This window comes from Rhinoraja longicauda, chromosome 8 (assembly GCF_053455715.1).
Source record: "Rhinoraja longicauda isolate Sanriku21f chromosome 8, sRhiLon1.1, whole genome shotgun sequence".
Lineage (NCBI taxonomy): Eukaryota > Metazoa > Chordata > Chondrichthyes > Rajiformes > Arhynchobatidae > Rhinoraja > Rhinoraja longicauda.
Window position 1 is genome coordinate 37167875 of NC_135960.1, and position 24077 is coordinate 37191951.

The 24077-nt window shown below is 41.3% G+C and overlaps 1 protein-coding gene across 3 annotated transcripts in view; it reads left to right on the plus strand.

The window, feature by feature from the left end:
* LOC144595861 (partitioning defective 3 homolog B-like) overlaps window positions 1-24077 on the plus strand; it is a 916989-nt gene that overhangs the window by 481889 nt on the left and 411023 nt on the right. For all 3 annotated transcript variants that reach the window (XM_078403665.1, XM_078403667.1, XM_078403666.1), the window contains 3 exons: window positions 14081-14186; window positions 17577-17682; window positions 18852-18979. In XM_078403665.1, coding sequence (XP_078259791.1) covers window positions 14081-14186; window positions 17577-17682; window positions 18852-18979 — 340 coding nt within the window. The remainder of the gene's footprint in view (window positions 1-14080; window positions 14187-17576; window positions 17683-18851; window positions 18980-24077) is intronic.

The following is a 24077-nucleotide window of genomic DNA, read 5'->3' on the forward strand; positions in this document are numbered from 1 at the left end:
TACGATTATCAGGTCTAGATGGCTGCTCCCTCTTGGCCACTCCAACTCTTTTTCCTTCGCCATGCCCCTTTTTGAAACCAACACTCGAGAAACTATGTCATCCATTCTAAAATCTCCTCCTTTAGCCTGATGCATACTTTTTTTCCTTTTTTTCATATAATGCTTGTGTAACCAGACTGGCCAAACCTGTTGGCTTGTTGCTTATTGCTCTTGAGAAAGGAGTGAATACCTACTAACTTGAACCATTGCAGCCAATGTGTTGAATCTTGGAACTCGCCCAATGCGCAATTGAGGATTTCCAGGAATTTGCCTTAACTTTCTTGAAATTTTAATCATTATATTGCCAACTTGGACAGAGTGAGATCCATAAATTGCAGTGAGATAATCAGATTTGGTCTTAATGGTATTTCCTGGGGGATTAATATAGATCATGGTATGAGGGAATTCCAAAACAGCACTCTAACATCTTTAAAATTTCTGGAGAGAAGGAATGGGTGACGTTTCGGGTCGAGAACCTTTTTCAGACCCGAAACATCACCTATTCCTTCTCTCCAGAGATGCTGCCTGTCCCGCTGAGTTACTCCAGCTTTTTGTGTCTATCTTCGGTTTAAATCAGCATCTGCAGTTTCTTCCTACGCAGTACATTACTAGAATCCAGGATCTAAGTAATGTGAATTGGCCTGGTTCAGTTGGCTGTAATAGAAATTGATCAGTAGAGAGCTTTCAGCAAACTTAGCAGAATTGCTACTTGTAAATCTGTTCTTTTTTATAAAATAATGCTTACTTCACAGTTTAAAAATGATTCGTTGATTTAAAGCTGGGGGGGGGGGTTATTTTAAAACCGGTGCTCAACCCGAGCACATAGAATAAAAAGGTTTTTTGTTAGGAACAATAATTACAAATATCTTGTCTTCATTGTAGGTATTGTATTATCATTTTAACACATTGTGTTATCTACTTTTTATCTATTTTTTCTGGTGTAAACATAAGGATTTTCTGTTCCAGCAAATAACTATATTTACAAATTCTTTTCATTGACACTTGAAGCAAAAATCTAATTCTTTAAAAATAAAATTATTTTAATAGTATTTAAAGTCCAGAACGTATTTGTCTGTGGTCTCTGGTTAATTGCTTTCATTAATTGAATTTTCCACATGAAGGAGCGTGTGTACAAAGTTTTTTTCACACTCAAGCATGTGTTTTTGTACTCAATGGTAATTTAGTCAGTGGCGGTCCCGTTATGGGAAGCGGACTGTGACCTTTTGCAGTTGCATCACAACCCCCGTCTGTAATGCTTACACCATTAAACAATCTTTTATGGTTTTATTGGTTTGGACAGTAATGTACAGGGCAGTGACTGATCTGTTCTACAAGCCAGATACTTTAATTAGGGCGAGTACCGATTTGCCACTATCGAATTGATTCATGTAATTTATCAGAGAATGATGAGGAATTTTTAAGTGCATAGGCTCTTGCTGGGCTCTGCACATTTCTATTCTCCCATTGGGCAGCATTTTAATTTAGTAATAGTGTGTCTTAATGGAATAAAAGCCTTTGGAAAAGATGCTTTAACTTGGTCTGTCTTCTTATTTAGTACACAAATTTCACCTTCCATTCCTCTTAATCTAATGAACCTCCTGTCTCTCAGCAAATGGTGAATTACAAACTGGGGAGACAAAATGCTTATTGTCCAAATTGCTTGGAAGTATCCGAAAACCCTTAAAGGAGTCATGTTTCAATTTGACAGTGCTGGTGGTAGAAAATGAACAAACTTGCTTTTCATATCCTTTGGACGTTTTCAAGTGCCAGAGGTGGTGACATTAGCAGACGCATTAAACTGAGACCCCATCTGCTCCTTCAGATGGACTAAAAGATCTCTTGTCACTGTTAAAATAAACTGCAAGGCAGATTTCGCTGTTTTCGTGCCCAATGATTACCTCTTAGCCAACATTACCAAAATAGATTAACTGGTCATTATCATGTAGATATTTGTGGTAACTGGCTTGTGTGAATTAACTAACTTTTCTTCCATCAATGATTCGACTTCCAGCATATTTTTTGGTTGCAAAGCACTTTAAGATGCATGAAGTTGAGAACCATGACCTAGTTGCTTTTTTTCTTTTAATGGCTTCTCATTCCGTGTCTCTAAATACTAAAATGTTTAATCTGCCTTGCACATTCTCTAATTTTTAAATTTCACTTTCACCTTTTAATAACACCTGCTCAAGACTACTTGGCTGTTCGATTTTATTTATGCTGTCTTTAGTTTCTGAGTTCAGAGCCATTTTCTATCCACTTTTACATGCAGTACCATAAGCTGCTTCTCCTTATTCTGAAGGCACCTATGTAAGTACTTGTTATTTAACAAATGAAAAGTGTTCCCACTTTGATTATTCCTGTTATTCCCTTATCATACACTGTAAATGACAGCACGCAACAAAGGCTTTTCACTGTACCTCGGTACATGTGACAATAAACAAAACTGCAACTGTAACTGATGATTTGAGCATGTAAAAAGAAATTCCAAGCAGAACGTTGCTCTTTGTGTTAGTTTGCTTTTACAACTATTTACCAGTGACAGAATGAAACTTCAAACTTTGTGCTGTATGTATCTCGTGGTTGAAACCAGCACAAAGCAATGAAATAAAAGGAGTCATAGAACAGTATTTAAAGAAATTAACAAAGTAAATATCACTGGAAAAAAACATGGATAGACTGTGATTTTTGGGTTTCTAAATTAGCAATCCGATTCTTTCATTAAATATATATTATATATGCAAGTATAAAAGCTCCTCAAGCACTTGAAAGAAGATTAATTAGATTGAGTTACATCAGAGAGTGATATGTGATTAACAGATCAGTTTTTAAGCTGCTTCTTGGAGTGTTCACAAGAGAGATCGAGATCTTGGGGCCAAGGCATCACAGGTAGCAGTGCATCAAAATAGCAACAAGATATTTAACTTGTTGACACTGGTGTTTCAGTCTTTAGCCTTGAAACCATGAACTATTTCCTTGGGAAAATTTGAAAGTTGGAATGCCATCTTTTTCTTATTTATATTGGATTATTTTCTCTTATTTTCCCTTCTGATTTCTATTGTTTTGACATCTGCCTGCTTCTGTCAAATCTGTGCTACAAAATCCCTGTGCTGTTCTGGTGATTAAACAACTGAAACATTCCCAGAGCTGGATTTCCTCCTCAACTTTGAAAAAATATGCCCTTGACTTCTCTATCAAGGAAAGAAAAAGTTGTCAAGTTTAAACCATGAGCATTAAGAAGTAGAGGCAAATGCATGCAATGAAGCATGAATTCTCTGGAATAAAGTGAAAAATGGGATACTTTCATTTTTAGCTGAGATCTTGCGAAAGTAGTCACTAAATGAGGTAATAAGCAATGCCTAATGATTCACTGGAATTACCTATCACAGTGAAGTGCAGTAAGTCTTTATGACATGCAACCTTGAGCTGCTTTTCCGCTAGTGTTATTTCGATTCATGTGGGTCTACGAATCTGTTGCTGGGAGATGGAAGTAGTGCAAATAATAGGTACTGGTTTCCTAGGCAATAAATTAAAATAGCGCCAGTGTAAAATCTGCTTTACTTTCACTGAAGGGACCAATAAATTTTGCCATTCGCCACCAAAAATGATGTCAACGATAAATCAGACAAAGAAATGTTGAGAATATTGCACAGCGCAAATAATATCTACCCCACCTCAACCCTGGCCGTAAACAGCTGCAGACTATTACTTATTAATCCTGCTGTATTTCATTATCGCAGCTGTTAATCCTCATAGAAAAGTGATGCTGGTTCAAAATAAACTGACGCTTTCTGAGAAAGATTGGAGATTCTGGAATGTCAGGCCTAAAACAATGGTGGGATAATGGTTGCAATAGTGAAATTTAAATCCAAAATGCTGGGAGCATTAGTCAGAGTCATGCAGAATTATATAATAAAAACGGACTTTGACCAGTCAGCAGTCACCAGAGACTATTAGTCCAAAATCCAAACTTAGAGATTTGTGCAAGGCAATCCCCAAAACACTGAAATATTACCAATTTAGGCCTTGTTTTGGTTTTTAAAGATGCTTTTCTACATTATCTTTCATGACTTTAAAATGAACTGGAACATTTTTACAATTGTATTGGCACTTCAAGCAACCAATTTATGTGCAGCAAGGTTTCATGATAAAGCTATGTTAATAAAGAAAATAGCTTCTATTTTGTGGTGTGCCTTGGGGATCAGTGCTGGGCCCATTGCTGTTTGTGGTTTATATCAATAATTTGGAAGATTGTGTAAGGCAAGATTAGTTAACCTGCAGATGACACTACAGTGGGTGGTAAGACAGTGACGATAGACACAAAAAAACTGGAGTAACTCAGCAGGACAGGCAGCATCTCTGGAGAGAATGAATGGTGACGTTTCGGGTCGGGACCCTTCTTCAGAGTTTGAAGAAGAGTCTCAACCCGAAACATTACCCATTCATTCTCTCCAGAGATGCTGCCTGTCCCACTGAGTGACTCCAGCTTTTTGTGTCTATCTTCGGTTTAAACCAGCATCTGCAGTTCCTTTCTACACATTTGGGAAGATAATGAAGATGGTTATCAAAAATCACAACAGGATTTCAGCTCTGCAAGTGAGCTGAAAAATGGTTAATCGAGTCTAATGCAGATAAGTACAAGGTGTTGGTTTTCGGAAAGTCAAATCAGGGCAGGAACTTCACAGTGAATGATGGGGCACTGGTGAGTGTTGTAGAACAGAGGGATCTAGAAGTATAAGTGCACAATTTTCTGAAAGTGAAGTCACAGGTAGATAGGGTGGTAAAGAAGATTTTTGGTACATTGGCCTTCATCAGTCAGATTATTGAGAATGGAATTTGGAACATTATATGAGAGTTGAATTATAGGTGTGGCCGCATTTGGAGTATTGTGCTCAGTTTTGGTCACCCTGCTATAGGAAAGATATCATTACGGTGGAAAGAGTGAAGAGAAGATTTACGAGAATGTTGCCAAGACTCGAGGGACTGAACTATAGGGAGAGATTGGGCAGGTACAACTTTATTCCTTGTTGCACAGGAGGCCGAGGGGTGATCTGATAAAAGTGTATAAAATCATGAGGGGATTGGATGCACAGTTTCTTTTTTCCCTTATCGTAGGGAATCAAGAACCAGAGGATATTGGTGTAAGGTGAGAGGGGAAAAAGTTGGTACTAATCTGAGAGGCGACTTTTTCATTCAGAGGCTGGTGGGTATATGGGACGAGCAGCCAGAGGAGGTATTTGAGGCAGGTACTTTTTTTTAACAACATTTATGAAACATTTGGACAGATAAATGGATAGGTAAGGTTTAGAGGGATATGGGTGAAACGCAGGAAAATGGGAGTAGCTGAGGTGGGGCATCTTGGTCAGCACGGACAAGTTGGGCTAAAAGTCCTGTACCGTGTGACTATTGTGCTATAAATATTGTCGAGGATGACCCTGCTTCTTCAATATTATTCTTTGTGGCATACCTTAGATCCATTTGAAAGTTCAGAGAGAAAGAAGACTCATCTAGTGTGTAATGAGACCTTGTGTTGTACTGGAATGCCAACCAAAGGTTATGTGTACAAGTGCATGGAATTGAATTGAATTGAAAGATACAGCATGGAAAAAGGCCCTTCGGCCCAACTGAGTCCACGCCAACCATTGATCACCCATTCACGTTAGTTCTCTGTTATCTGACTTTCTCATCCACTCCCTACACTCTTGGAGAAATTTGCAGAGGCCAATTAACTGCAGATCCTGCCTACATAACCTCTGTCTCAGAACCATGATGCAATCCACAATGAGCAGCAGGCTAGTTTTCAAATGCACTGACAAAAACTAATGGCCTTGAAAGTGCATTTCTTTTGGCACAAACTTCTGATATAGTGATTTATTTCATATACTCCAGGTGAGCATCTTCTACAGCTCACATGTTATGTGGGTGTCATTCCTCAACAACAGAATTAAGGTAATGACAATAGAATCAGAGGGGAGATAGGGATTCTTTTAGTTTACGCTGTGGGTTGTTATGATCTGAAATACATTATCATCAAGGGTAGTGGGAGCAAATTCTCAGGTACGTTTTTATCAAACAGCATGGGCCTCAAGTGCTGAATGGCCTCCTCTTGCTGTCTGATTCCTTTTACTGATTACTACATTGCGTCTATTGCGCTGCAAGATTGACAAATGTTAGGCCAGCAATGTTTAAGGACAAATGGATTTTGATGCAACATTCTCCTTATAAAGTGTGTAAGGATTTGATGTCACAGCAATTGCCATAATATCATTCGATGAACTCTGCTTTCTGATGCCCAAAGGAACTGCCTAGGGATAACACCACAGGAATGCAGACTGGAAACATTGCGGTTCAGTTCAATCATGCCAAGATAACTGAGCTCAGCCATGGTGCCACAAGGGCTGCTACTGGATGCCTCTGGGCTTAGTAGATGTAAAGTTCAGCCACAATTACTGTCTGGGTTGCAGGCTCTTAACCCAAAACATCAAAATTTCCTTTCCTCCCACAGATGCCGCTTGACCAACTGAGTTCCTCCAGAAGTTTGCTTTTTACTGTCTAGGCTGGTGTGTAAAGATGCAATGCTGATCTCATTTGCTTCTGTACCTTATCCAATCGCATTTTGCCTAACAGTTTTCAAGATAGACAGGGCAGAGATTCTTGAGTTACGTGAAGAAATTTACAATCAGCATTGCTCCATGACCCAATATTATGAAAATATTCCAGTAAGCTTTCCACAGGAAATTTTCCAGTGAGACTGATTTGGAAGAGTGAAGTTGCACAAAGCTGCTTAACTTTCAATGAGATTGGAGAATGGAGCCAGATGTTTTTCTTCATTTAAATTTTCGTTAAACTAAAAGACGTAGATTTAAGATAATTGGCAAAGGAACCAGAGGGAAGTTCAGAATTTTTTTAATACAATGTTTTGATGTAAAATGCACTGTCTGAACGATGGTGGAAACAATTTGGGTCATGGCTATCGAAAAAGAATTAAATAAGAAGGGAAAAAAATCCAATGTTATGGGGGAACAATAATGACTTGTGTTTTTATTACTCCTTTATTAATGTAGTAAAATGTCTTAAATAGATTTCCCCAAATGGTTTCAAGAAAAATAATTGGCATGAAAATTGCATGCAACTTTGCTGTATGCATCAAAGATTGGTGAGAAAGAATGGATTTAATAATGTCTTAGTGGAGAGAAAAGAAACCATGAGGCAGAGAGAGGTTCAGGCTGGGACAAAGCGAAGTCAGGCAGCATCACAAGTGGTATTGTGGCCCTCCCTGATAAACTTAATGCATTCTATCCTCGCTTTGAGCAGAAGGCCTGCAGGTTGATGACGTATGTCCCATCAGGCTTGAATGTGTGTTTACCAGGGTTACTGTTGCAGAAGTTAGATCGGCCTTCCTAAGGGTGAACCCATGGAAAGCAACTGACCCCAGATGGAGTCCATGGCTGTGTCCTTAGGAACTGCATTGAACACTAGCAGGAGTGTTCACTGCCAAAGAAAAGCAAGATCTCATGCCTTAATGAATCCTTGACATCCACAATCATGAAGTGCTTCAAGAGGCTGGTTATGGCACACATTAAATCCAGCCTACCAAGCAGCCTTGATCCACTGCAGTTTTCCTACTGTCACAACAGGTCCAAGGCTGATGCCATGTCCCTAGCCCCACAATCATCCCTGGAACACCTGGATAAGAAGGATGCCTATGTCTGACTCCTATTCGTCTACTCTAGCTCTACTTTCAATACCATTATCCCATCCATGCTCATCACCAAACTTGTGGAGTCAACACTACTCCTTGCAAATGGATCCTCCACTTCCTGACCAACAGACCTTAGTTAGTGAGGGTAGGGGACAAATCATCCTCTATGATAATTCTCAACACTGGAGCCGTGCAAAGGCTGTGTTCTCATCCCCTTACTATACTCCGTATACACTCATGACTGTGCAGCCAAATACCAATCCAACTCAATTTACAAGTTGTGTAGCAAGGAACTGCAGATGCTGGTTTAAACATCAAAGTAAGTCTACTTTGAAGAAGTTCTCTCTCTGACGAGAGCTCTGCAACATCCTCTCTTGCTGTTCCCTCTCTGTGATTCTTCCTGCTCTCTGACTCTATGCATTCATTTGTTCTATATCTAGGAAAAGGGGACGTACAACAAGATCTAGGTGTCCTAGTGCAACAGTCACTGAAAGGAAGCATGCAGGTACAGCAGGCAGTGAAGAAAGCCAATGGAATGTTGGCTTTCATAACAAGAGGAGTTGAGTATAGGAGCAAAGAGGTCCTTCTGCAGTTGTACAGGGCCCTAGTGAGACCGCACCTGGAGTAATGTGTGCAGTTTTGGTCTCCGAATATGAGGAAGGATATTCTTGCTATTGAGGGCGTGCAGCGTAGGTTCACTAGGTTAATTCCCGGAATGGCGGGACTGTCGTATGTTGAAAGACTGGAGCGACTAGGCTTGTATACTCTAGAAGTTAGAAGGATGAGAGGGGATCTTATGGAAACATATAAGATTATTAAGGGATTGGACACATTGGAGGCAGGAAACATGTTCCCAATGTTGGGAGAGTCCAGAACCAGGGGCCACAGTTTAAGAATAAGGGGTAGGCCATTTAGAACAGAGATAAGAAAAAACCTTTTCAGTCAGAGAGTTGTAAATCTGTGGCATTCTCTGCCTCAGAAGGCAGTGGAGGCCAATTCTCTGGATGCTTTTAAGAGAGAGCTAGATAAGAGCTCTTAAAGATAGCGGAGTCAGGGGGTATGAGGAGAAGTCAGGAACCAGGTACTGATTGTGAATGATCAGCCATGATCACATTGAATGGTGGTGCTGGTTCGAAGGGCCGAATGGCCTACTCCTTATAGACAATATTGTCTATTGTCTCCACATCGCCGTCTATTTTTCTCATTTCCCTTTCCCCTGACTCTCAATCTGAAGGTGGGCCTCAACCCGAAACATCGCCTATTCCTTTTCTCCAGAGATGATGTCTGACCCGCTGAGTTACTCCAACCTTTTGTGTCTATCTTCAATTTACAAGTTCGCAAACGACACCACTAGTGGGTTGGATATCAAATAATGTTGAGATGGAGTACAGAAAAAGTGAGAACCTTGTAACCTGGTGCAAAGACACCAACATAGCCCTCAATATCAGCAAGACAACGAGACTGATTGACTTCAGGAAGTTAAGCGGTACATACACTGTGGTATACAATGATGGCACCAAAGTAGAGCTTCAAGTTCATAGGAATAAATATCACCATCAATTTGTCCTGGACCAGTCACATCGAAACTATAGCCAAGAAAGCACACCAACACCTGTAATTCCTTAGAAGGAGTAGGAAGTTCAGCAGGTCCCCACCAACCCTCACCAACTTCTAAGGATGCGCCGTAGAAACCATTTTATCAGGAAGCATCACAGCATGGTTTGGGGACAGCTCCATCCAGGACCGCAAGAAATTGCAGAGAGTTGTGGACGTTGCCCAAACCATCACACTAACCAACCTCCCTTACACTAACTCCATCTCCACCACGCTGCCTCGGTAAGATCACCAGCATAATCAGGGACGAGTCTCACCTGGTTACTCCCACTTCTCCCCTCTCCAACCAGGCAAGAGATACAGAGGTTTGAAAATGTATACATCCAGATTCAGGGCTAGTTTCTTCCCAGCTGTTATCAGTCAACTGAAAATTCCTCTCGTCAACTAGAGTGTGGTCCTGACCTCTCATCTACCACATTGGAGATCTTTGAAATAATCTTTTCTCTGACTGGATAGCACACAACTAAAGCTTTTCACTGTACCTTGGTACATGTGATGATAATAAACTAACCTGAAGGTTATTTTAGAGCCAATGTCACGCCAGCATCAAACTGAATGGGGCATTCTTGGAATTCTCCCCATTACTCATTTGAAACTCATCAACACAACACTCAAGTTGCAATTAGCCAGCATCATTCCACTGGAATGCATTTACTTTGCAGGTTTGACTAATTTTCTGACTCACACTGAGCCATTTTCTATGTTTCTCTTCCAATCGTTTCATCCTGTCCAATCTGTTTTATGATTCTTAATCCCTGCACTCTCACTTACTACTCTTTCATTCCACATCTATCTTTTGTGTCCTCCCTTTCTTACCTTCTGGCCATTCCTCACCTCCTCCAGCCCACTGCTCTACCAGCCAATAGACAATAGGTGCAGGAGAAGGCCATTTGGCCCTTCGGGCATGCACCGCCGTTCACTGTGATCATGGCTGATCATCCACAATCAGTACCCCGTTCCTGCCTTCTCCCCGTATCCCTTGACTCTGCTATCTTTAAGAGCTTATCTAACTCTCGAAAGCATCCAGAGAATTGGCCTCCATTGCCTTCTGAGGCAGAGAATTCCATAGATTCACAGCTCTCTGAGTGAAAACGTTTTTCCTCATCTCCATTCTAAATGGCTTACCCCTTATTCTTAAATTGTGGGCCCCTGGTTCTGGAATCCCCCAACATCGGGAACATGTTTCCTGCCTCCAGCTTGTCTAATCCCGTAATAATCTTATATGTTTCAATAAGATCCCCTCTCATTCTTCTAAATTCCAGTGTATACAAGCCCAGTCGCTCCAGTCTTTCAACGTACGACAGTCCCGCCATTCCGGGAATTAACCTAGTGAACCTACGCTGCACTCCCTCATTAGCAAGAATGTCCTTCCTCAATTTGGAGACCAAAACTGCACACAATGCTCCAGGTGTGGTCTCACTAGGGCCCTGTACAACTGCAGAAGGACCTGGTTGCTCCTGTACTCAATTCCTATAGTTATGAAGGCCAACATGCCTGCTGTACCTGCATGCTGCATTCTTCACTGCCTGCTGTACCTGCATGCTTATATTCAGTGACTGATGAACAAAGACACCCAGATCTCGTTGTACTTTTGCTTTTCCCAACTTGACATCATTCAGATAATAATCTGCCTTCGTGTTCTTGCCACCAATGTGGATGACCTCACATTTATCCACATTAAACTGCATCTGCCATGTATCTGCCCACTCACACAACCTGTCCAAGTCACTCTGCATCCTCATAGCATCCGCCTCACAGTTCACACTGCCACCCAGCTTTGTGTCATCTGCAAATTTGCTAATATTACTTTTAATCCCCTCATCTGTCATAATGTACATTGTAAATAGCTGCGGTCCCAGCACTGTGCCTTGCGGTATCCCACTAGTCACTGCCTGCAATTCTAAAAGGGACCTGTTAATCCCTACTCTTTGTTTCTTGTCAGCCAACAATTTTTTATCCATGTCAGCACCCTACCCCAAATACCATGTGCTCGAATTTTGCCCACTAATCTCCTATGTGGGACCTCATCTAAGGCTTTCTGAGTCCAGGAACATTACATCCATTGGCTCTCCATTGTCCATTTTCCTAGTTACATCCTCAAAAAATTCCAGAAGATTAGTCAAGCATGATTTCCCCTTCGTAAATCAATGCTGACTCGGAACGATCCTGTTACTGCTATCCAAATGTTCCGCTATTTCTTCTTTTATAATTGACTCCAGCATCTTCCCCACCACCTAACTGGTCTATAATTTCCTGTTTTCTCTCTCCCTCCTTTCTTAAAAAGTGGGATAACAATAGCTACCCTCCAATCCACAGGAACTGATCCAGAATCTACAGAACATTGGAAAATGATCACCAATGCATCCACTTCTTTAAGTACCCTGGGATGCAGATCATCAGGCCCTGGGGATTTATCGGCCTTCAGTCCCATCAGTCTACCCAACACCATTTCCTGCCTAATGTGAATTTCCTTCAGTTCCTCCGTCATCCTAGGACCTCTGGCCACTAGTACATCTGTGAGATTATTTGTGTCTTCCTTAATGAAGACAGATCCAAAGTACCCGTTCAACTCGTCTACCATTTGCTTGTTCCCCATAATATATTCACCTGTTTCTGGCTTCAAGGGACCCACATTTGTCTTAACTATTTTTTTCTGCTTCATACACCTGAAAAAGCTTTTACTATCCTCCTTTATATCCTTGGCTAGCTTACCTTCGTATCTCATTTTTCTCCCCGTATTGCCGTTTTAGTTATCCTCTGTTGCTCTTTAAAGGTTTCCCAATCCTCCGGCTTCCCGCTTATCTTTGCTCTGTTATACTTTTATTTTTATACTGTCCTTAACTTCCCTTGTCAGCCATGGTCGCCTCTTCGTCCACTTAGAGTCTTCCTTCCTCTTTGGAATGAACTGATCCTGCACCTTCTGTATTGTTCCCAGAAATGCCTGCCATTGTTGTTCCACCGTCTTCCCTGCTAGGATCCCTTTCCAGTCAACTCTGGCCAGCTCCTCCCTCATGCCTCCATAGTCCCCTTTGTTCAACTGTAATACTGACATTTCCGATTTTCCCTTCTCCCTCTCAAATTGTAGATTAAAATTTATCATATTATGATCAATACCTCCTAATGGCTCTTTTAACTTTAGTTCCCTTATCAAATCCGGGTCATTACACAAGGCTAAATCCATAATTGCATTCTCCCTGGTAGGCTCCAGTACAAGCTGCTCTAAGAATCCATCTCGGAGGCACTCCACAAACTCCCTTTCTTGAGGTCCAGTGGTAGCCTGATTTTCCCAGTCTACCTGCATGTTGAAATCTTCCATAACCACCGTAGCATTACCTTTGCGACATGCCAATTTTAACTCTTGATTCAACTTGCACCCTATATCCAGGTTACTGTTTGGGGGCCTGTAGATAACACCCATTAGGGTCATTTTATCCTTACAATTCATCGGTTCTATCCATACTGACTCTACATCTCCTGATTCTATGTGTCCCACCCCCCCCCCCGCAAGCGACTGAATATCATTCCTTACCAACAGAGCGACCCCACCCCCTCTGCCCACCTGACTGTCTTTTTGATAGGTCGTATACCCCTGAATATTCAGCTCCCTGCCCTGGTCCTCTTGCAGCCATGTCTCTGTAATTCCCACAACATCATACTTGCCAATATCCTCACCAGCACGAGGTACAGGAAGCTCTCCAGAGATAACCACCCTAGAAGTCCTGCTTCAGTCTTCTTCCTAACTCTCTAAACTCACTTTGCAGAACCGCCCTTCCTGCTCTCTCCCTCCCTTCTACCTCCCTTCCGTTCCCCGCCACTCTCTCCCCTTCCTTGTCACTCTCCCCCTTTCCCCGCCATTCTTAATCTTTTCCCCCCATTCTCCCTCCTTCCTCCCCACCCGCCCTCCTTCCTCCCTCCCACCTTTTCTCTTACACTCACTCCTTTCCACCCCCTCTCCTTCCTTTTCTCCTTTCCACCTGCATTCCCCACTCCCCTCCTCATTTCATTCCATTCCCTTTAATAGTTTCTTTGTGCAAACCCAGCTATAACACTCACCAGGCACCTCCCTCTCACGTTGTGTCTTTATTTTGTTTTCTTTTATCCCTTTCCTATTCTCTTTCTCAACATTCCCTTCACTTTCATATTGATTGCTCTCAGCTGGAGATTGTTTGAATAAAAACCATTGGAGTCACAACCTATCGGCAGATCCCTCGACTTAATTATGAATCTAGATTTTCAGATTTGTTTTGACCATTAAAAATATGCAAACCATATAGATTTTTTTTAAATTAAATCGGATTTCATTGTAATTGTTCATAATACATGTCTCTCTCCCTATTGATACTAATTAAAGAGGTTGCAGTGCACTCTTGTGCAATATTGTAGTTTGTGACTGTGGGATAAGAGATGATCCAACAAGGAACTGAATAATGTTCTTGATGAGAAATTTCTAAAATTATTTGGAGCTCTTGAATCCAATGCATGCCAATCTGATCTTAAAAAGTTGCTATGGAAACTGTAGTCACTACTGGACAAAGTCAGCACCAGGTGTTTCTGCCTTTGAGGGCATTTTGTCGACTTTGAAGAATGACAATGTGTCTGAATGCTATGTTACTTTATCTTTTGCCAAATTGTGATCATTAGGATTGAGTCAGAAAGATGTCTTTGTTGAAGATTATGTGCTTGAATGCAATTCGATTAAAGTCTGAAAATTCTGTTTTGTGTTCTCAGGATCGTCCGGAGATTGGTGTTGTGCAACTCCACAATGCTTACCACATGAACAATCCCAGCCACATACATACTCAGTCACCTGATCCTCGAGAGAGGGACACATTCGGTAAGGACTTGGTACTGGGGATAAATTGTTTTATTCCATGGTTTCTTTTTAGTTCCAAGGGAAGGTTCTGGCAAGAAACTCCCTGTCTTCGTCCCAAATCCAGAAACACGTAAATCTATACTTTCTCGCACATGTGTTTGCAGGTTGCACAATCAAGTGCATAGTCAAGATTAAAGGCTGATCGTATTGAAGTTTTATTTATTCATTCAATGCTTGTGGATGTTGTTGGCGGGGCCAGTGTGTATTGTTTCTCCTTACTTACCCATTGAGCTGATTGATAGGGATGACTATTTCAGTGTGAAGAGTCATCCTCATTGGTGAGACTGTCGTCACATAGAGCCAGTCTTTTTCTCTAAAGAATGGTAAACCAGATGAGATTTTCCTCATCACCACTGGTAATCCTAGCACTTTCTTCCTGATTTATGGAAACTCATAGTAGGATTCCATAAGATAGGCACAAAAAGCTGGACTAACTCAACAGGACAGGCAGCATCTCTGGAGAGAAGCAATGAGTGAGGTTTCGTGTCGAGACCCGTCTTCAGACTCGACCCAAAACGTCACCCATTCCTTCTCTCCAGTGATGCTGCCTGTCCCGCTGAGTTACTTCAGCTTTTTGTGTCTATTTTATCTTCGGTTTAAACCAGCATCCGCAGTTCCTTCCTTCACGTAGGATTTTATGAATCTGGAATAAGGGACTAGGATTTACAACCTGTCCCCAAGTTGATCATTCACATTTCTGGAAACCAGTCCAGTAATTAAATTTAACCACAATGTTAACTGCTGTTTACATCACTAAAGGATTTGATTAGATGGAGAAAGTAAAACCTTTTTTTTTCAATTGGTAGTGTGGATTAAATGATAATTTTGGTCTTTATTATCAATGGATTTGAATTCAGGAGTAAGGAAGTCTTAGTACAATTATAAAAGGTCTTGGTGAAACCACACTTGGAATGGATGTACTTGCCAGGTTTGCCAGAGATTGGGAAGACCAGGCACACCTTGTCCAAAGTAAAAAAAATGAGAGGAAGTGTAAATTAAATCTCCAAAGTCCTTACAGGTCCTGATCGCTGTAAGCCATGAGGATGTGTTCCCAGGCTAAGGAGTTCCAGAACCAGGAATCACAGTGTCAGATTAAGCTGTGAAATGTTTCAGTTGAGGAGAAATAGAAATAATTCCAAAGGATGATAAACCTTTGGAATTTTCTACTACAGGGAACTGTGGAAGTTAAGTCATTGAGTTTATTCAAAACAGACATCTTTAAATTTCTAGATATTAAGGAAATTGAGAGGCATAGAAATGGTGCCAGAAAATGGCACCTGAGGTCGAAGATCAGCCATGATCTTGATGCATGGGAGAACAGGCTCAAAGATCAGATTACCTCTTTTTCTACAATTTATGTTTTTGTGTAAATTTAAAATTCAAGTTAGATTAATCAGGTGATGTTCGGAATCGCTTCTTCACAAATGGAATAATGGATATCTGGAACACTCTTGCCTAAAAACGGTGGTTGAAGTGAAGGAGATGAGGTTACGTCATCCTGTGTCTAGCATCAAGGGTTACTGACTGCTGCAGCTCAGAACAGGATTAAAAATGTGATCCAACCATATGACATGCAATGATGAACGATCTCTTCCTGTAATTTGTTTTTGCTTCCCTTTGGCAAGTTTGAATAGTTAATGTCTAAATTATGTTGCATTTTCTAAATGCATAAACATGAAGATGTTGCAAGTTGAAAAAATTGCAGTCTACATCTCTGATTCGTTGACATAGATTAAAAAAAGAGACCGAAAAACCTAAAAACCTAAAATAAAATAAAAAATGCTGGAAGCACACATGGGTCAGGAAACATCTGTTTTCAGCATTTCTGTTTTTATTACCTGTAATTCTGTTCTGTGTGTGATTTCCGTGCCAAATCAGAACTTCATTCTTATGTTGCTGGGAGATCAGAAATTATCTGAGTAGCCAGAGAAATCCTGATGATGTAACATGCAGGCTGAGATATGTTTCTGGACTCTGGGAAAATAGTGAGATTCTCACTAGGAACTGTCCGTGTGACCAGTGTTTGTGTGGTAGGGTCAAGAATTAGATGGGTTGTGCAATTATTTGGAAGGAGTGTAATAGTTTCAACTTCCTCCACATTTCATAGAATCTTTGTACTTTAAATATGAGATAAAATTTAAAAATGGAATCGGAAAATACCCAGAGCTGTGAGCCTGAACTATTTCACCTTTCGCAAATCATTGAAATAGACATCATTGGTACAAGTTATCTTAAAATCACACTGTTAACCAAACCAGCGTAACCTCATTGCATTAGGACCAAGTAAGCCATTTAACTCCTGGTGTCTGTCCTGTGATTCAGTGAGATCATGATTGATCTATTGCCTAGCTGTATACATAAACCTTTGTGCCATAGTCCAATGCAAAATTTTAGTTGCTTTAGTTTAAATCAATAGTTGACCTAGCACCAGGTGCCATTTGCTGAAGCCAGTTCCAAAATTCAACCAGCATTTCCATGTAGAATTTCACAGCATGCTTTTGAATCAATCGGTTTGTTTTTTTTACTCAATTACTACTTTTGTACAGACAATGCTTGTATGGATAACTCCACCAAAACACATTTCCTTACCAAGTTTAGGGGTCCAGCAAATATCTTCTGGTCTCCGATTGGAGGCGTGGGTTCGAATCCCACTTCTGACACCATGTAATAAAGTGCTTAAGTACACGCTAAGATACAACGCATCATTTTATTGAAGCACTTACATCATAGGACCTGCAGTACATTACAGCTCCGAGCTGCTACATCTACTGCCTGACGTAGGCGAGTTCATAATATTAGAAAGCACATACTAGGCGGGACTACTACCAACAAGCACTACGATTGGCTAGCATGCAATAGCCCATCTACAAAGATATTCTTATAAATTATAATGTAAAAACTGTAGCTGATGCTGTTGCTTATCTTGAATAACATAGGAAGCCAAGCTCAGGGTTTTGCTGTAATATGTCTGTTTATTTCTCAGCTTAACTTGGCTATGTTGTCATTAGTCTCTGGTGATGCTGGCTTTAACACATTGGTGATGTGCAAAGACAACTTCTGACTGAGTCACTGTCCTCCAAAATCGTGAGAATTTGGTTGCTTTTTAGAAATCCAGAGTAATATCTTAGGGAAAAAGATTTTCAAAGTCAACGCTCTCCTGGATTACCAGCCAAGGTGGTGGGATTAGTACATGCACTGATTGCACAGCATCTAGTAAATGCAATCTTCAGTTTGCTGCTGAAAGTTTCCCATGCATCATCACTCCTACTGTTTAAAATTTCTTTGGGAAATTGCTCTGAGTTCTTTGCTTTCAGTATATTATTTTACAGTCTTGTTCATTAACATTGACAGCCTACGATGAGGGAGACATTGAAGTTTCGCCTCCCATTCCACCGCATCCAAATGAAGACGAAGTTATGGGTGTGCCCAAAATGCGGCTGTTTCGTGAAGATAAAAGGTTTGTCACTAGAAATTAGACCTTACTAAGCATAGTGCATAGCTGAAAGCTGTTGGAGAAATTCATTGATCCTCTAAAGGATTTTAATTTATTTCCTCAGACTACAAGAAGAAAGTCTTGAATTAATGCACCTCTCACATCTCCAAAGTATAGTACAAACTATTCCATACTTTTCAAGCAGAGTTACTACAGTAATGTAGGAAACATTTCAAAAGTAAATTATTTTAATTTATGAACAGCAAAGTCCCGGAAAACGGTAATGACCCAATGATTCTTGTAGTGCTATTGATTAAATAAGTTTGGGTCCAAATCCTTGCAACAATGCAGTTAATTAGTAACCATTTGATTTTGAAGCCAGTATTTACCCATTTAAAAGGATAACAATGAATGAACACACAAGAAACTGCAAATGCTAGTTTACAAAAAAAAGATACAAAGTGCTGGAGTAACTCAGCAGGTCAGGAAATATCTCTGGAGAACGTATAGGTGATGTTTGATGTCAGGACCCTTCAGTCTGATTGTAGGCTCCAGACCCGAAACATCACCTATCCATGTTCTCCAGAGATGCTTCTTGACCCATTGAATTACTCCAACACTTTGTGTGTGTTTTTTTTAACAATTTGAATGAAACAAGTCCTTGCAACTTGCATTTCCTAATTATGAGCGAGGCACTCAAACATCAGCGAAATGAGAAATAACACAATTGTGTTTTTGGAATCTCATCATTGGTACATTTGGGTTTGTTAATAATTTATGCCATGCGATTGGCTATGATCTTCCTTTGAAATCTAGCTGTGACGGAATACCATAATTGCAGACCATAGTCCTATTCCATGTCACCGGGTATCATTTGAAGGGCTGTTTCATCTCTAGGTAATAGAACACGTGCAAGGCATTTCTTTCATTCATTTATGATCTCTTTCTGGAATGCTGCTCATGTTCATGTCCCTAGAATAGGACTTGAATCGAAAACCTTCTGCCTGAGGGTTAAGAGTCTTACCCATTGAGACAAGCTAACAGGGCGATTCCAACAATGGTGGACTTGTGCTGTGGTTTTTTGTGTGGAAATATCATCGTGCGGGAAACTGATGAGAGCTCTGTTGCGGAAACTGTTTCTTTAAATATATTGTTTGGTTTTGTCTGATTTTTTTCTCTCATCCTTTCTACAGCTTGGAGCTGAATTCCGTTTCTCAACTGCAGCAGAGATCCCCTGATGGAGCTTTAGAAAGTCAGCCCAGTATCTCTACCAAGCGGCAGTCTCCTGGAAAAATCAGCGGCTCCAAAAGCATGGATCTGGGTAAGAGACGTATCCAGCCTGTCAATCACAAAATAAAACTAAAATAAACAAATTAAAGAGAAGATGAATTGAAAGTGACCTGCACCTATTGTCATTTAACTTGCCAAACCGAATGGACTGCTGACCCCTACCACCGCTCCCTGCACCCCCCCCCCCCCCCCCCACCTCCCCCCACCTCAGGATGATATCCCTGTGATCTTCCTGCCATCTGTAGCTTTTTGAAGTCTGTGCTTTGGTCTTGATAAGATGAAAGTAGCATTAATGAGGGTTAAAAATAACACTGAAGTGACATTGATTGAAGATGGCGAGAGGCTGCATTGCACAATCCACAGGGGAATGAAACTGGGTGATGATGAAGGACTTCCACACTTTGGAGTTTAACCACACCTGCCTATCTGGATCCCACACCGATTCCCGCTTCCTCTTAACAACCATTCAAAGGCCCACTTTAAAGTAACAAATGTACTTCAACACGTTATGCATGTACCAGCCAGCAAAAACCAGGATTATATTGCTCCTTCAGTTTAGCAAAGTCCCTCAATGAGTTTAGCAGGATAAATTACCTGTTAAAAATTGACACTGATGTCCGAAGTTGTTATTATAGATGGCCAAATAGCAGCTATGACAAAGAACATCTCCAAGATAGTGAATTAGGGAGGGATTTTCCAGAAATGTTTCAACAGCACATCCCATACTCAAAACTTCTACCATCCAGAAGGACAAGTTCAGCGGGTATATAGAAACTTCACCATTTGCATGTTCCCTCCAAGTCATACAGCACCTCTGTATGGATATATACTACTGCTTCTTCATTGTCAATCGGTTTGAAGCCTGGAACACATTCTGGAGTGCCTTTTCCAGATAGATTACTTTGGTACAAAAAGGCAACTAACCACTATTTTTTCCAGGGCATTTACTTTGGTCAGCTAATGCTTACTTTGCCGTTGATACAAAAACCAGTAAAGCATTGTAAATCTGAAGTTAAATTTCAGGACCATGTGGGAGCACTAATTTGTCAATAATTATATTCCACTCAATTGTTTTTCTAGTTATTTTGCAGGTTTGATCAGGAGATGCTGGTGCAATTTCTATCATAAATTCTGTTTTATTCATCTCTTTAAACATGCTCTGTTCTCTGTGTGAATTGACATTGTCTGCGTTTTCAATCAATTGCAGGTTCAGATGTGCATCTTGCCCTGCCTCCAACTCACTGGCTGACAGTGTTGTCAGTACACACTGCTAGAAATAAGTTAATTGCATTAATCTTGCAAAGTTATGAAGGCTGAGAAGCAGAGGAAAGCATCGAAAAATCTTTTTTCTGACGGAGAATTAGTGGTGCCTTGTTGGATACTCTTCTTTCCAGATTTTTGAAATATCCTCTGCAATATTCTACCTCTCTTTCTCTCTCTCAAGAAAGGATGATCTAAGCTTTACAAAAAACTTCTTTGGAGTGAGACTGTAGAAAAGGGAAAAGCTACTTACCTTACCAAGTACTAATCTTTCTCGTGAATGATGTGCATTGCCGTAAACACTTAAAAATAATTCCTGATGGTCTGGTTGCAAGATGGTTTTAAGCCTTGCACTGGACCACTGTTGCAGGTTTCTTTGTGGTAACATTGACATTTACTTAATCACGTGCCTTTGAGTGTTTCATATATTTTTAATTGTGGATATACGTTTATCATTTTAATCTGCATTTCCCATTTACAACTCGAGAATAGATTACACTATTTAGGCAGTGAGGCTGGTTATCCAAAAATACAACTGGATCTTGTTCAACTAGGCAGGTGAGCTGAGGAATGACAAATGGAGTTTACTTCAGATAATTTTTAGTTGGTGTATTTTGAGAAGACAGAACAGGGTAGGACCTTCCTCATGAATAATAGGGCCCTGGGGAATGTGGTAGATCAGAAGATCTGGGCATACAGATACATAGTCCACTGAAAGTGGTCTGGCAGGTAAATAATGCTTTTGCCACGTTGGCCTACAGCAGTCAGGGAATTGAATGCAGATGGTGGGATGTTATGTTACAGTTGCGCAAGAGTTTGGTGAGGCTAGACTTGGATTGTGTTCAATTTTGGTCACCCTGGTATAGCATTACACTGGAAAGAGTACAGCGAAAAATTACAAGGATGTTGCTGGGATTCAAAGGCCTGAGCTATAGGGAGAGGTTGGAGAGGTAGACGTCTATAACATTGCGAATAGATAGGGTGAATGCACAGTCTTTCTACAAGGGTAGGGGAATCAAGAACAAAGGGCATAGATGAGAAGGTAAAGTAGAAATCTGAGGGGAAACCAGTTGAGGCAGTTACAATAACAAAATTTAAAAGACATTTGGACAGGTACATGAATAAGAAAGGTTTAGAGGGATCTGTATGAGGCGTGGGCAAATGGGACTAGCTTGAAAGGAGCAATTTAGTTGGCATAGATGAATGAGACTAAAGAGTAGGTTTCCATACACTCCGACTCATGACTCAGTCTTAACATCTAGAATCTGCGTACTTAATTCCTATAAAATTTGAAGAACATCACTTTTAATGTCAAAGTAGGTCAATGTCACAATGGGTCATAGAGTCAAAGTCTTACAATCTGGAAATGAGTGTGCATTGACCGTCATGTACCCATTTAAATCATATTTGTATTCTTAATGAAAATTAAAAAAACACGGAGGATGGAAATCTAAAATGTCAAAAATAACAGCACAAAACACTGGAAATACTCAGCAGGTCAGGCCAGATGAACTCTATTTCCAGATTCTACCACTTATCCACACACTTGGGGCAATTTACAGTGAACAATTAAGCTCCCAGCCGGTACACCTTTGGGATGTGTGAGGAAACCAGAGTGCCTGGGGAAAACCCATGGGGGTCACAGGAGGATGTGTAAACTGACACGCAAAAGGTCAGGATTGATCCAAGGTCACTGGAGTTATGAGGCAACTGCTGTCCTGGCTGTGTCACTGTGCTGCCACAGTATTGAACGGCATTTCCAAATATTCCTATTGCAGGACAAAGCACCACTTTTAGAAAATAAAAAGGATGGCCCTCTCTGGCTGGTCGATAGAGGGAATTTATTGGAATACTAAATTTTATTTGATAGAAAGTATGTGAAGGAAGGCAAGTGCAGAAGAGATACAGAAGTACATTTGTTTTTTTAACATTTTTAAAAAGTCAAACACGACTAGGTTTTGACCTTATTAATACATCTGAGTTTTTTTTCAATGAAATGCACAAATTCTTTCAGTCTTGATTTTCCCCCTTACAAAGGTCAACTCCAGTAGTTCAGGAGTTTTGTATATTGAAGTGGCTGATCGAATACTGTGAGGCTGGAGTTGGGATAATGGCTGTAAGTCAATAGGGCAGCACTATCTAGTTGAACTCTCTCAGTTTCGCATTGATTTATGATGTGGTACATTCTCTTTATCATTTTCTTTCAAGTGAATGTCCAGTTGAGATTTAAAAAGAAATGTCCCCCTGTTAAAAACGTGGGCAAGCAATTCATTTGATACGCCTTGTCTAATATGACACAGAAATACTTTCTTGACTGCTAAATTCTGGATATTTGCCATTGGGATATTCTTGTCCACCAGTTTTTAAAATTTAAGTTGTTAAGTGGCGGCAGTACTCTTGTAAATTCACATTTTTAAATTGTAGATTTTAATACAGCAACCCCCCCATTTTAACAGATCCTTTTGTAAAGGAATTTGGTTATAGCAGACGGACCTGCTGATGCTGCTCCTGCGTCACACTGCCTTCCGCACGCTTAGAGCTCCAGCTTCCAAAGCCATCCCCAACTCGCAAGGTTCATCACCCACCCCCGGTCCAGTTGACGCGGCTGTTGTTGCAGCTCATGTTGTAGCCCCCGGGGACAGAGCTTTCTTCAGGCTATCGTCACCGACCAGACAGGCTCAGTCACCGTGCAGCTTCCACTCCTCCCACCTGCTACTGCTTCTTCCTGTCGGCCGCTGCATTGTGTGCTGCCACATCTTTCTCCCATCTCTCTGTCCATTCCCCCCCCCCCCCCCCCCTGCCACCTCCTCCTCCTCCTTTCCTGGAGTCACTGATATACTTCACCTTCGAAGCGGCAGCAGGTGAGAGGAGAGGGACTCCCAGGGTGACCTAGTGCATATTGTCATTGGCAGTGGCCTGAAGAAAGCACTGTCACCAGGGACTACAACATGAGCTGCAACAACAGCCGGGTCAACCAGTGAAAAAGGGCTCGCTGGTGCAGACCAGCGACATCGGTGGCTGGTTTTAAGGTGAAATGACATAAAGTGCTGGAGTAAAGCAGCAGGCTGAATCAGTCTAAAGAAGGGTCCCGACATCACCTATCCATGTGACGTCGGACCCTTCTTTAGACTGATTCAGTCTGCTGCTCCATCCTGCTCTTAAATATACTTGTACCATCTCCGACATCTCCCTACTGTTTCTGGATCTCACCATCTCCATCACAGGAGACAGACTAGTGACCGACATCTACTACAAACCCACTGACTCCCATAGCTATCTTGACTACACTTCTTCCCACCCTGTTTCCTGTAAAAACTCTATCCCCTACTCCCAATTCCTCCGTCTACGCCGCATCTGCGCCCAGGATGAGGTGTTCCAAACTAGGGCATCGGAAATGTCCTAATTCTTTAGGAAACGGAGGTTCCCCTCTTCCATTATAGATGAGGCTCTCACTAGGGTCTCCTCAATATCCCGCAGCTCCGTTCTTGCTTCCCCCTCCCCCCATTCGTAACAAGGATAGAGTCCCCCTTGTCCTCACCTTCCACCCCATCAGCCGTTGCATACAACAAATTATCCTCCAACATTTCCGCCACCACCAACAGGATCCCACTATTAACCACATCTTCCCATCTCCACCCCTTTCTGCTTTCCGCAGAGACCATTCCCTCCGTAACTCCCTGGTCCATTTGTCCCTTCCCACCCAAACCACCCCCTCCCCAGGTACTTTCCCCTGCAACCGCAGGAGATGCAACACCTGTCCCTTTACCTCCCTCCTTGACTCCATCCAAGGACCCAAACAGTCTTTCCAGGTGAGGCAGAGGTTTATCTGCACCTCCTTCAACCTCATCTATTGTACCCGCTGTTCCAGA